At 36.8% G+C, this 15,160-nt stretch overlaps 1 protein-coding gene across 1 annotated transcript; it reads right to left on the bottom strand.

Moving 5' to 3' along the window:
- Window positions 1-45: 45 nt before the first annotated feature.
- LOC113287417 (zinc finger protein-like 1) lies at window positions 46-7,449 on the bottom strand. The gene is made up of 9 exons (XM_026536175.1): window positions 7,155-7,449; window positions 6,677-6,757; window positions 5,739-5,859; window positions 5,396-5,490; window positions 3,630-3,701; window positions 2,506-2,766; window positions 1,713-1,818; window positions 1,172-1,358; window positions 46-470 (listed from the first exon to the last, which is right to left on the bottom strand). Exons 1-9 carry the CDS (start codon window positions 7,176-7,178, stop codon window positions 383-385), a joined length of 1,035 nt encoding a protein of 344 aa, XP_026391960.1. The 5' UTR covers window positions 7,179-7,449; the 3' UTR covers window positions 46-382.
- Between the last annotated feature and the right edge of the window lie 7,711 nt (window positions 7,450-15,160).

Below are 15,160 nucleotides of genomic sequence, written 5' to 3' on the forward strand. Positions count from 1 at the left end.
TAGTAGCAAACTATAAGCAAAAACCTAAGATTTTGCAAGCCTAAATTTGAAGAGATAAAGATGCCGATTTATTATATGATACACTGGTAAAAAGAAGTACTCAAGTAGTAAAGAAGAACACAGCCTTTTTCTTTTAACTCCAAAACTAGAACATGTATGACGTAATGATAGGGCAAAAAAGAAAGAAGAAAAAAGTATGTAAATGACATTAAGAAGCCAGAGGGCTGAGTTATTGACACTGCGAGAAGATAAATTTTGTAATAATCATGGGTTCTCGCACTTTCTGTGTGTTTGTGATAAGACAAGAGAAGCTCACTTGAAACTGCATCTTTCACAAAATAGCTAACAACTCCATTGGAAGGGTAAACAATGATATCCTCACTCATTGCGGATCATCATCAAGCCCGATTTCACCAAGACTACTTTGTGATATTCTGTAATACAAAATACCCATCGTCGCCATGCATGCCCTGGAAAAAAGACGGAACTATATGAATAAGTGAATCCAAAACTAAAAGAACAAAACAGAAACAAAAAAACAGTTGACTGGCCAATCTTAAGCTGATGCACAAATACAGAATTTGACTTTCGGAACTGTGCTTGTACTCTAACAAAATTCCCAAGGGTCAAGTGAAATTGAATCAGAGGGATGCAATCATGCAATTGGAACAACAAATTGAATCAGAACCTTTGTGGGCTACAAGTGGCAGAAATGTGATTGGATCAGAACTACAAATTCAATGACACCCACCACGAAGAGTCACAATCCAATAAGAGGACACTAATGTCTGATGCACCACCTTCATAGAAGCATTCCAGGAGAGAGAAAGACCATGTTGAACAGTTGCACTTGATCAACATGGAAGAATTTGAGAGAACTGTTCTCTTTCTCCTAGATAGTTGCAATCACTCAACACACACAGACAAGAAATACGTTGTGGGGGCCTTGAACACAATCACAGGTGAGTGTTTTACAAAAGCACAAGGGCTGCTGGTGTCTTATTCCTAATGCAAATTCTCAATGCATACATAGATCATAGCAGCAAGGTCAATCCATTTGGTCCGAGCTCACGTACATCCAAGTTTCATTGCCCATCGCGAAGTGAATATAAAGATAAAATAGATACATAAATTTGAGAAAGAAGTACGAAAATAGAGAGGAAGTTGTTACATGATAGCCATGAAGAGGAGGATTTTTCTTGGATCCATCCTTGACGACTTTTTATGCCGAACATGACCTTCGGAAACCTCATCAAGGTTGGATGCATCTTTTCGCGAAGGTGCGGTAACTGGCAGAATTGGTAAAGAACTAGACCAGAAAGGTAATAGCGCTCTTAGAAACTTGTGACGCAGAGGACCTGCACAATATAGCTACTGTTAGTTGAACACTTGATAAAACAGAAAGGTACTGTTTAAGACTAAGACATGTTGATAAAACAGAAGCTAAGGTGGTGACCAAGTTTACAAAAGCCAGCAGACAAACATGGTTCGGCAGCAAAATCTATTGACTATTTTAGCACCATCTCTATGTAGATGGCAAATGGCAATATAAACTAAGAAGGCATGAAGAGCTAAGTAACATATTCAATCGCTGTTTTAGGAACTCAATCATCCTCTAGCCACCAGTAAATCTCTGACTTACAAAGCTCCTAAAAAAACTGAACACACAAAAAAAAGGTGATTACATTAATAAAAGTACACTTAGGACTTACCTCTTCGACTGTACTTCTTCTTGTTCCCATCCTCATCATCAGCGTAGTAGGAGATTTCGGAGTTTTGCCTATCGACATAAGCACCCTTTCTTGTTGTGGCAACTGGCTGTTTTTTCCAGATACAAGTAAAATTGTATCAGATACTAAATTTTTAGTGTACATGTTCAACAAACTAGCACCTACATAAGATAAATGTCATCTAACATTCTTGCTTGAGTTTCGAGATGCAACTCAGTTACTCAAAGTATGAGTGAATGAGTACATGCACATGTTGAACATTGAAGCATAAATACACCAGAAATGCTGTGTTGCAACGATACGGATACGGTATCAGATACAAGATACCAATACGCTATTATGATGCACCAACTTGAAAAACTAAAATACGGCGATACGGCGATACTCAATATTGATCAGTAGTTTAACATAAATATATTATATATAAGATAGAAATTTAACGAAATACATACATGTGTTTGCATGATCAAAATATAGTATGTATGATTAACCTCACTGGAGAGAGAAAAAGTCTGGATAAGAAGGAAGAAAGTCTAGCGCAAGATCAGTGGACAGATTTGGAACTAATATTTTGTCACTATTCTCATAGAATCTAGTAAAATATCTAAATTTTCTGATATTTAGTCAAAGTTTTCTAACTGAGTTGTATCTTGAAGTATTGGGAGTATTAGTACGCGTATCCGTGTAAATACGTGTCGATACGGCTGAATTTTTTTTTTAGGCGTATCGTTGTAACACAGCAGAAATGTAATATTAAATACAAACATCAACCTACACCAGGACTTGTTGATTTCAGCGGATTCGGCTCATCTATTTCCACAATATCAGAAGTCGAAAGTTTGGAAGGTCCTATTCCAGTTGCAGGGGATACTCCAGATATTGAATTTCCATCTGCTACAGAATCCAAAGAGTCTGTGTGACCTTTATCTCTCCCCTCCATTAGCGGATCAGAAGCAAAAGCAGGGGGGGGAGCACGAGAAACGGGTGTTGGTAATTGAACAGGATGATTCCCAAACAGATTTTTCTCCGTTCCTGTCTGCATAACATGAGAGAGTTAGCAAAAAATAAAATGATACAGTGAACAGTATAAATAAGGCCTTTTTTGTGCGGCTGTGCCCACTGGTGTCGCCACCCAAGAGGGGGCGTGGGGACATAAAAACGGTGGAGCTATCTAAAGCATATTATTCACAGGTAGAAAACGGCACGACCAAAACAAGTTTATCCCTCACGTTTAATTGCAAAAATTCCTACATGTTAAGAAAAAGAAATATTGGGGGGTTTATTACTTCAAATATCTTGATGGCAGTAAACTTTCCAACAATACAATAATAATTGGGTTGCGCTAAGAATTGATTCTACGCTGCTATCCAAGTAGAGAGCAACACTAAAATAAAAGGAGATAGCTAATGATAGATCTAGGACTAACTTGCTGCTGAAACCTAACATGCTGCTCAAGTAATTAGCACTCACAAGCAAACTAGTAAAGAAATTTACACTAATTAATGTTCAACAACTAAAAATATCTAAATGTAGCATTTTCAGTTTCATCACTCTGGGAGCAATAAAGCAGCAGTCATGTACCATTCTGAAATGATTCAATTAATAAACCTATATATATTCTCGGATCTAAAGTCTACTCGACTGTGTTTCCACCAGGACATTGTACAAGAGCATAAATAGTGATTACTAAGTATCTCTTGTACGTATTGATTGGACAGTAAGATTTGATATGTCCTGTCCACAAATGGATAATTTGGTTGACAAATTAGCTAAGAATACCAGGAAAACATAGTCCAGATTTTTTATAGCCAAAGTGAGACCCTTGTTTTTGGATTCCACCGTTTGTGATAAACTAACCACCTCTTTTATGAAAATCTCATAAAACACAACCTAGCTTACCTGCATAATAGCTTCCTTCAGTTTCGAGTGAAGACGTGATCCTGAATCTTTGATGCTTTTAGGAGGCCATATCTGCTCAACAAAAAAAAAATTATTAGCAGATGGAGAATGTAGACAACCCCTATTAGACAAACGAACCAATTGAACAGAATAACTAAGTTGCTTAAGAAATGAAACTTTATGATGCAGAACTAGATAAGAGAAATTTATTGGAAGTCATTGACATCTATCAGGCACTTCCTCCGCTTGAATATCCATCAGCACTAGTTTCTTTTTCCTGATTTGAAAGTAAGGTCAAACTAAGTATAGTTTTGTAGTATATCATTAGAGAGACACTTCAAAAACAAGAAACCTTCATTTTGATCATAAACAATACTGATTCCACCAGCAAAAGAGAACACCGTGTTAGAAGTAGCCACATAGTTACGGAACAAGTCTCTTATGAGCTAATGAATCACATTTATGAAGTTGTGACTATACCAGATATTGCCACATGAAGTTGAAGCTCTTCAATCAGTCTTGTAGAATGTCAATTGCGATAGTCAGGAATAGCACACAGACACTTTTATCAATCCACAACTTGTGACACTATAATATTAGATCATTTGATGTTCTTATTTAAGACTCAATTGTATCTATCCTTAACAGACATGGACAAGGAACCAGTTGAATAGGTGTCTCAACTGTACTAGGTGGCTCCAATATACTGGTTAAAATCAATGTTAACATAATCCTATGCTTACCTACAATCATTTCAATGGGAATCTCAAAGTGACGCAACTACCCATGATATGTCTCATACCCTAGCATAGCAGTGTCACCTTTTCAATGATGTGGCTGACACATGTGAGCACAGCATAGAATTTCACCAGGCTTCTTTGATATAGTATAGATAAATCAGAGAAGCAAGGTGAAACTCTCTGCTATAGTGACATGTGCCGACCACATCATTTAAAACAGTTAATCAGTTATGTTACATAAATCGGCTTGCATATGTCCATACATGCCTATAATATGAACAGAGTTATTCAAATGTAACCCTTCAGTTTGAGAAAAATATCTGAATGGGTACATGTCTCTTACGAACTAATGAACATATAAGCCTGTAAACAAGAACCTATACCCACTTGAGAATTATCTAGAACATCAAAAGTAAGAAACAACTGTGTACTACTAGAGATACATGTGTGGCACTTCCTGCCATCCAACTCACAATAACCACTACCATGATTAAATAGTTTCATAGATGTGTAAAAAAAATATTCTGGCAGGAGCAGGTGAGATTATATATATAACAAAAATATTGATTTTTATCTGAGTCGGGGATGAATATGAGAAACGTCTAAACAAGCATCCGCAGGGAAAAATGTTTATCATATCACTACATCTGCAGTCCAGATTTCTTATAAGCCTCTTGTTTCAGATATCCTCCACCATTTCACCAAGCCAATTGCTCAATATATTAATATAAACAATTTTGGTACTTCCAGCACAGTAAAGCAAATGAAAATAAACAATCTTGTAAAATGAGGATACAAAGGTAACTTCCAACACAAGAAATACTGAATAAAAGTGGGCCTTCTTAGTTGCATGACAAGTGACATCTGACAATGCATAGCAAGAGCATCAGATTACACTGTTTATGCCAGAAGACATTAACAACTGAGAAACAGCATTACTCTGCTAGACTTAAGATTTAGCAATATGGTTCTGGACGCAGAAAAGAAAATACTATTTATAAAAATAGCTACGTACGCAGATCTTACCGAAGTTGAACATGTAGGACACACATATCCTGCTGGTGCAGTGTGTGGCGGGAAGCCTTTAATGTGAGAGAGAAAGCACTGGGTGTGTATGACATCTGAAATGAGTGAATACGAGTAAGGTGACCAATGCAGAATAAGACCACAATGCTTTGACAGGAATAAAAATGATAGTAAAATGAGTGAAAACGAGTAAGATGAGTAATACAGAACACAACCATGGAACTTTCACACAAACAGAAATAAAAATGATAATAAAATGAGTGAAAACGAGTAAGATGAGTAATACAGAACACGACCATGGAACTTTTACACAAAAAAATAAAAATATGTATGGATAACATACGTAAGCATCCCAATCGAGTGGTTTGTGTATCTGTTCCATCTTGGAGTACAGCTTGACATTGACAACATGTGGGAGGCCAGTCGTATTCTCCATCGATTACCCACTCAGAGTAAGTACGTACCTACAAGATTTGCAACATAAGTAAGATTATTATACTAGATGGAGAAATCAAACAAAATTTCTTTGGCACTACAGCAAATGTGGTCAAGGTCAACAATTCCACCATGCACAAAAGTATTTGGCACTAAGTCATCAGAACAGACTCGATGGTTCCCAAAGCTCATGCTTGGGTTTTGACAATTAACCCTTTGGTCACCCTACCGTCATATTTCTCATCAACCTTGAATTTCAAGTCAGCAAAATCTTAAATGATCAAGTCGCATAACCTAATTAGTAATCTCTGTTGCCTGTATGTTAGACGGGCAGGTTGCTTGACCTGCGACTCTTAACATGGGTCTCACAACAGTTAACTTTCGTATCAGAATTTGGCAATTAGCAAACCAAGTTGCATAGTTGCTTGACTGTGGGCCCAGGACTTTCAATATTCATATAATGTGTGGCCTATTTTGGTAGCTAAGGTAGACAAATACACATGGTGCAATCAAGTGGAATATCACCAAATTTTCTTATTCAAGTTCTCTTGTTTCTTCCATTTGATAAAAGAAGAATCTTACGTTATATGATACATTAGCTGTTACCTATCTTTTTCCTCTCAAGGGTTTTATTCAGACAAAAATTCCTTGTAGAAACACACTAAAACTATATCAAGATCCAACCTTAACTCTGAAATTAAAAGTTAAAACCAGCAACCTCTACCATTCCATATCTTAAGATTTTAGCCAATTTTTTACAACAACAAAAATTAGTAGTTGGGCACGAAATGCATTACTGTAATCAGTTTGGTGTAGTTCATACAATGATAAAGCTTAGACACCTACCACGCATATTTGATGCTCCGGAAAACAAATACACTCCCCACATACAGGAACTTTGTGAACAAAACAGTAGAGCTTGGTCGCCTGAAATCAAAATCTCTCCTCAAATTAGAAACCAAACACATAACAAATCCACACCAAGTGTTGACTAGTTTCGCCCAGATTTTACAACATGCATCAACTAAAACTACTCATGCCCACAAAATATATGTTCATACTAACCCCAAATATCCAAATTGTCGAACGAAATGTAGCTACGACTAACTTAAACTACATTACACAAGAATCAGATCTCACAGATCACTATACTCAGCTTAACAATGTCAATCCATCCAAATCGTTTGTCTGATTAATACCTACAGTCTAACCTAATTTCTCAAATTAGGTTAAATCATTACAAATGACGACAGAATTTCCACCTAAAAGCTGAATTACAACGAGATCAAGAAGAAAATGAAGATGAGATAGTTAGAGTGAGTACCTTGCGACATTTGCAGACTACCATCGCATGAGCAGGTGATGTTGATACTTAATCGAATTGATTGATTAATTTACAGTTTTGAGAAGATTGGGATTCTTAATTTTACGTGTAGATCGAGAAGAGAAGCGAATAGATGGATCTACAGATATTAAATTGAATATTCCAGAGAGAGAAAGTGAATCCAATGGAGATGAATGACGAAGATCGGAGGAAGAAGATGTAAGAGAAATATGGATCGGACCATTCACTCACATAAATTCCGTTTTGGTGTCCTCTTCTTGGCAGCGGTTTTGTTTTGCTTTCTTTTGATTATGAAGGCTATTATTGGGCGTCACCATCCAATAGAGGGGTTTCATTTGGATATTTAGTAACCAAAAATCTGGTTATGGGATATTTTTGACTCAATAGCAACTGTCCAAACTACCCATCAATTAAAATTAAAACTTAAACCAGAAACAAAACCTAATTTCTATTCTTCATTCTTCACATTTCAATTGCTCTTCTTCTTCCCCTCCTCTTTCTCTTCATCCTTTTCATCGTAAATCCATTTGAATTCATTTCATTGAACAAACCCATGGTGTATGTAAGGTAATAATCGAACATACCCATTTTTGTTTACTTGTTTTTGTGCTTAAAATAGGTTAGATTAATGAAATCGAAGTAAAATTAGGGTTTAGTTACTTTTTGCTAGTGTTACGTCTGGGTACGTTACTAGATTTTTCAACCGTAATTTAGTTTTTGAAGAACTTACGTTTAGGTTTAGTTCAATTCAACCGTAAACTTTGATTTGCATGTTGTATTACGTCTAGGTTTAGTTGAATTCCAGCCGTAATTTTCAATTTTACGTCTAGGTTTAGTTTACTGAATTTTCCTTTCGTCAACCTAGCCGTAAATTTCAATTTTACATCCAGATTCCTTTTAATTCCAACCGTAGAAGGTTGATTCCAACCTTAGAAATTGGTTTTACATCCAGGTTTGGATTAATTCCAACCGTAAAAATTAATTATTATCTAATAAAATTGAATTAAATTAAAATTAACTAAAGGGTTGTTCGGTCATTACAAAATTATTTGAGATAAGGGGTTTTTAATATTATTTCTGGGTGACCCGTTTTTGTCCTATTAGATGACGTCCCTCTCATGGAATGTGACGCCCCAATAATAGCCTTCTTGATTATGGTCAGTTGGGCAACGGGCTTTATTCATCTACATGCCTTTTTCACGGACCGTTAAAATTAGTAGTAGATTTTTTTTACTACACGGTATAGTATTTACCTAGTGTCAGTGTGCCTCTGCAAATTTTCTTAAGCCAATGACCAGGAACACGATAGCGCTACGTACCCCTACTCATACCCCATGATATGGCATCCCTCCCTTCTTCTGGAGCTAGCAGAGTTGTTTTTTTTGAGTAGAAAGGTTAAAACTTTATTGATGTAAGAAAAAATAAGAAGGGTGGGACCCTAGGTATAATCCCATTCAAACTGATTACAAATTAGCTATTAAGGGTGGGACCCTAGGTATAATCCCATTCAAACTGATTACAAATTAGCTATTGATGATAACTTTCGAGTGAGTGACAAGGTCCTAAATGGAGTTGTTCTAAACCATTTGTTTTCCAAGTTCCAAAGAAAGATAAAATGTTTCACTTCATGTTTGTGACTACTTTTTATCTTGCTTATCGGAGATTAAATCTCGAGAAAATCTTAGAAAAGATAGTACTTAATACGATAGAAAAAAGCAAGATCAGAACATGAAACTACAGAGAAAATAGTTGTGTCTGACTTCACAATCTCAATGAAGTCTTTAAGTCGTTAACCTATAATAGTTTTAGGAAAAACCTAAGTTAAAAGAGAATCGACTCTAGTCGCAACTAGTATCACGCAGGAGGTGTGGGGATTAGGTTTCCCAGTTGCTAGAGTTCTCCCTTATATAGTCTTCAAATCAGGGTTTGCAATCAATGTTACCTTGGTAACAAAGCATTCAATATTCACTGTTAGATGAAAACCTGATTAGACTCAAGCTAATATCTTTCAACCGTTAGATCGAACTTAGCTTGTTACACACAAATGAAAAGTGACTTCATTTAGATATGGGTAACCGTACCTAAACGTGTACACCTTGTTGGCTCAACAATAGTTAACCGAAGTTAGCCATATGAACACTTTCATATCAACCTTGTTCATCTTAACCATAACTAGTTCAAATGACTCAGATGAAACTAGTTATAGAGTTGTTCAATTTTTTATATTCTTATAGAAGTATACAAGACATAATTGAAACAAAATCGATTTTGATTCACTCGAATCAATTCATGAAAATTATAGCCACGGTTTGCAAAAGATTGCATTCCTTAATTTATAAATGTATTAGTTCATGAACAAACCGATTTTAGAATATAACCCACTCAAGTATGCAAACGGGTACGCATACCTAAGTAGCCGGATTTGGTCTGGGTTCGCCAGTATGCGAACGGGTACGCATACTGTCGTACACCACCAAACTCTGTTGAATTCCCGGACTTGAACTTACGCTGGTACACACACGGGAATGCATACCAAGTTCCCGGACTTCAACTAACCAACCAGTACGCATACGGGTATGCATACTATGGTTCCCAGACTTGGAATAATTTGCAACAGTTAGCATACAGGTACGCATACTGTCTTATATCCAATCAATGGCAATCATTGAAACATTCTTAGAAGACGGGAATAGCTGTCTCACACAAACTAGTAGCTTCAAAGAAATTTTCAAGTGATCAGTACAAAACATTCCGAGTCTACACCAAATTACCGTCTCACACAAATCATATAAGATGTTAACAGGCGATTTTGACATGATCATCTTTTGACTTTCGTCAAGAATATAAGATGAAATTGGTTAAAGCGAAAGCTTACCAACACATATTTCGAGAAATATATAAGCGAGTTAAAATCAGCTCGAAATATCAAATGTGTATAATCGAAGTCTATATAGTTATACGACTTTTGTCTCGAATAGGAAATAGAGTAGAGAGACTTTTGAGTGATAGATGAGTTCAAGTCTCCACATACCTTTTGTTGATGAAGTTCCACAAGCTCCCCTTAGTAGTTTATCGTCTTCAATCGATGAACGCCGTGAAGTCTAAAGCTCAACTACACTTTCTATCCTAATCCGAGACTTAGCTATAAGTGGACTAAAAATCAAGATTTATAGTTTTGGCAAATAAACTCGACAAACAAGCTTGAGATAGCAACACTTGCGAGTTCGACCTAGCAGTGCTCTAACAATCTCTACCTTTGTCAATTTTAGTGATAAAACTATTAATACATATGGATTACAAAATAAATAAACTTTGTAGCTTCTCATCCAAATGCTTGATTTCCTTGGTTCTTCAACATTACTCGAATTCTTCGTCACTTCCAAGTACTCCAGTGATTCTGAACGTGTTCAAATCAGCATCATAGTTGTTCAAGATCCTTAGCTATAACAATGAGAAAACAGTAGCTCTTAATCATTGTTATACAGTGTCATAGTATTATTACACAGCATCAAAGTCCAATTGCATCACAACTTTGACACCACTACTATGGTGATATGTACCACTCCACCTTAGTCAATACTTCATCTCATAATGAAAACACTCCCCCTTAATTACATAATGATCCGTAAACCATATGTATTTGTAGTGTGAACTACACAATAATTCTCCCCTTTTTTGTCAATATAAATTTGGCAAAGGTATGAAAATTAAAGGGATCATAATGAAATTCTCATAGAGATACTTCATAACTAAAAGGGAACATATCGACTTTGTTTTGATGATTTCACATAGTCGAAACTTAGTGTATTCATCAAGGAATTTATAAAGGTAACTATTCCACAACTGCATTCCCCACAAAGATTTGGTAATTAAGCACAAGTTCAGTTACGAACTCTCCCCCATAAAATGTCATTCCCGAAAGAACAACAAGAGCGACCTTACTTTTACAAGAAAAGAAGGATTTCTTTGGACATTAAAAAATCACTTGAAACATGAATTTGTATCCAGAAAACTCAATTAAATTAACCACAAAGGAACATCAATGATTAATTTAATCGGAAATGCTCAACATAAGAAAACTTACGGAGTCGTACATTACATTCATATAGAAGTGGATCAGGGAAAGATCAATAGAGCGGAATATTCAAAAGTTCATTTTATCTTTCATTAATATTTGCATATTGACATAATAGACTTAATGTTTGACATGTATGGACAATCATAGTTCACGGACGCAAACACACATACCCCATAAATTATTTTTGCAATATATAAAACCAATAAAGATTAATACTGCAAAATCATCTTCCAAATAAACTTTAGAATTTAAATAAATAAATCTAAAAACATTGCAAGATGAAAATCGTTGGCAATAACTATGTGTACTCACAATGATTGCTATTCCAACCCCTAGTTATTGATGAGTGCCAAATATTGTATATATTTTATCCCTTTTTGTTGGCATTTACTCATCTTTTGTGCATTAATTCTACATTTTATCCCATATTCTGTATTTTCATTGTTTTCAAGAATAAATATTTTTCTTACTTAATTTTGCATTTTTAGGTAATAAATAAAGTCGGGATGACTTGCGGAGCGGAAAAGAGCTGAAGAGTGGTGAAAAGCCGGAAGAAATTACGCAAGGAAGCCGCAAAGAATGGTGCGCACAAGTCCAAAAAGCTAGGAATGGGCTCAAGAAGGAAGAATTGTTCTTAAAGAAGATATGGGCTTGGCATACCCAAGGTCCAAAACCCTTACCCAAACCCATTTTCTATATCCATACCCGCCTCCATTCTCAGCCGTTAGATTGGATCCATCTCAACATCCAATGGTCGCTTCTTTATCGTGCATCAAAATCTGAAGTCCCTACCAAACACCATAGTGCCTAAATTCCAAGCCTTCAGATTAGATCACATTTAGATCCTACGGTCGCTTATTTTCCTGCTCATCAAATCCAGATACTTCCGCTTAACACTACAACACCTAACCCGATCTAGAGCCGTTAACTTCGTTGTATCAAAAAATCTGACGGTCGCTACCAACCTCTTCAGGAGGAACCATCCGATCCACCTACCAGCTTCACATCCCACGGCCCATCTCACGAAACATCACCTCTTGATGGACCCGCCTCACACCAGAACATCCCATACCCTAAAACTATCGAACCAACCTCATTCTTCCTCTTCCCTTCTCTTTCTTTTCCTTCTCCTTCACCCGACAGTTGCAGAGCTCTGCAACTGCAACTCCTGCCCCTGCCATGCCGCCAACACCATCACCTCCACAGTTCTGCCACCACCACCTTCCCAAAACCGACCGCCTCGACCATAACCTCAACTTCTCTCTTCCTCGGTTATAGCTTCTCCATCAGACGCTAAAACCTAGAAAGACAGAACTAGGGTTCCATCAGAAGACAACAGTGAGGCGTGTTTCAGGAGCAGAAGAAGAAGATAAAGCATGGGTATGAGCTTAATCGCAGAGGGGACAACGAAATCAGTGAGTAATTTTGGGAATTTGAGAAAACCCTAATTTCAATTTAGGGTTTCGAAAATTTAGGGTTTGTTGTAAACTATAAATATGGATGTTGTTGCTACTGTTAGGGGTGTTCTTGGGCTAGCCAAGATTCCCCCAAATTTGGGTTAGTGTATGTTTAATTTTAATGTTCAATTTCAGTTACAAACCAAAGCCCAGGTCTAATCAAAAGACCACAGTCCACTGTTAGCTCAATCCCATTGAGCCCAAAAGCCCAGAGCACGACTTGAGCTCACCAGAAGACCAAAACAAAACCCATTAAGCCCAAAACAAGGTTTAAGACCTAAAGCCCATAGTCCACATTTCTGAGCCCAAGCTCAGTTCAATCCATTTCAAAACCATTCAAAGCCCAACAACAATTAGAACCCAAAATAGCTAAACACTCCAAAACACACCCAGTCTCTGTGGATCGACCCGTACTTGCACGAGTTACAACCGACGACCGTGCACTTGCGGTATTACTGTAGGCCCGCGTTTTCATTTCGCTTCAATTTTACACGTTCCCGGGCCCACCAAGTTTTTGGCGCCGCTGCCAGGGATTGGTGCTGTGTTTTATCTGTGTTTTTCTTAGCTATTTTTGCATTTCACTGCATAGCATTTGCATCTGCATCTGCTTCACTTCATTTGCTGTTGGACCTGCTGTTCTGAACCTGTTTTTCCTCTGCTGGGACGCCACCAAGGAAAAGAACCAAAACCCAACGGGTTTTTGCAACAATATCAGAGCAGCTGGGCTGTGCTAAAAAGGTAAGCCTAAACCCATTCCATTGAGAGAACCCAACCTGTGGGCTTCCAAATTTCTTTAATTGTGGGCTTGTAATAATTAACCCAATTTTTTGGGCTTTTTATTTTTCTATTTTGGGTTTGTAATTAATTATTTTTGGGCTTGTTGTTTAATTTGTGGGCTTGTATTTATTTTGTGTGGGCTTGTTTAAATTCTTCCATTGGACTTGTATTTTGGACTCTGGGTTTAAACCCAGCTGAGCTTGTAACCGATTGTGGGCCGCAGCCTTCCTTCCATTCCATTAGAGGACAAACAGTGGGCGTGCTCCCATTTCAAAAACCAAATTTTATTTTCTTTTTTTTAAAAAAAAAAAAAAAACCAAATTTTACTTGCTCGCATTTTAACCCAAATTTTTTTCTTTATCCCATCTTAAACCAATTTTTTTTTTATTTTACTCCCATTTCAAAACCAAATTTTCAAATGTCTCCCACCAAAACCAAATTTTTCCCAAAAATCCAAACCCATCAAAAACCAAATTTTTGAAAACCCATTAAAACCAAATAGTGGGCTTTGTGTCATTTCAAAATGGGCCAACCTCATGCTCTCCATGAACACATGTATCCGTCAATAAAAATTCCATTATCATGTATTGTATTACCTCAAACCAATAACCCTTTTAAAATAAATGCAAGCATGATACAAATACTTCCTATATTTCGAGGGTTCGATTCTGAGAACCCCTATACTCATGTAAGAGAGTTTGAACAAATTTGCTGTACTATGCAGCCTGATCATAAGTCCGAAGACTCTCTGAAATTGCGTTTGTTTACATTTTCTTTAAAAGAAAGGGCCAAAACATGGTTTTACGGTTTGAGACCACAATCAATCAACACTTGGGACCAACTCACAGATCTATTTTTCAAAAAATTCTTTCCACACCATAAGACCATCGCTATTCGTCAAAGTATCAATTGTTTTGTCCAATTGGATGAGGAAACTGTTTTTCACTATTTTGAACGTTTTAATGATTTGTTGAGTGAATGTCCGCACCATGGAATTGAGAAGTGGAGACTTGTCGTCATCCTCTATGAGGGACTAGACTTTAAATCTCGAACCATGGTTGAGTCTATGTGTAATGGTGAGTTTATTGATAAATCTGTGGATGATGCATGGAATTTTTTAGCCGAGATTGCAGAGAAAACCCATCAATGGGAATCCGTTAGGGAAACAGGAACAACACCACATGATATGAGTCACCCCCATGAATTAGAGTTTTATTCTTGTAATAGCTCCGACCTTAGGATTGAAAATTATCCTAGATTGCAAAATCCCTATCATGATGATGATGATGATGATGATTATGATGTTATGTTAGAAGAACATGTCTATACTGAAAATGATATGGAACCTTTGGGTTCAAATACATTAGGCTTCTCTGCCCCGACCTTAATGCATGATATTTCTTCTAGTATTCCATGTGATGTTTCCCCTGATGTGCCGATACATGAAAATCAATTTGTTGATGATGTTGATGATTCTGAGTGTGAACTTGCTAAACTGATTGATGATTGTGAGCATGATGTGACATGTGTAGATGAGTTAGGAGATTTTGATTTGATTGATAATGATATGCCTATTCTTCTACCTAAGTCACAATCTGATGGTCGTCCACCCAACCTAGATTTGGTTTGTACCCATATTGTCAAACCGATTTTTCTGAAAATTCATAATCTAG

This window comes from Papaver somniferum, chromosome 1 (genome assembly GCF_003573695.1).
Source record: "Papaver somniferum cultivar HN1 chromosome 1, ASM357369v1, whole genome shotgun sequence".
Taxonomy (NCBI): Eukaryota; Viridiplantae; Streptophyta; class Magnoliopsida; order Ranunculales; family Papaveraceae; genus Papaver; species Papaver somniferum.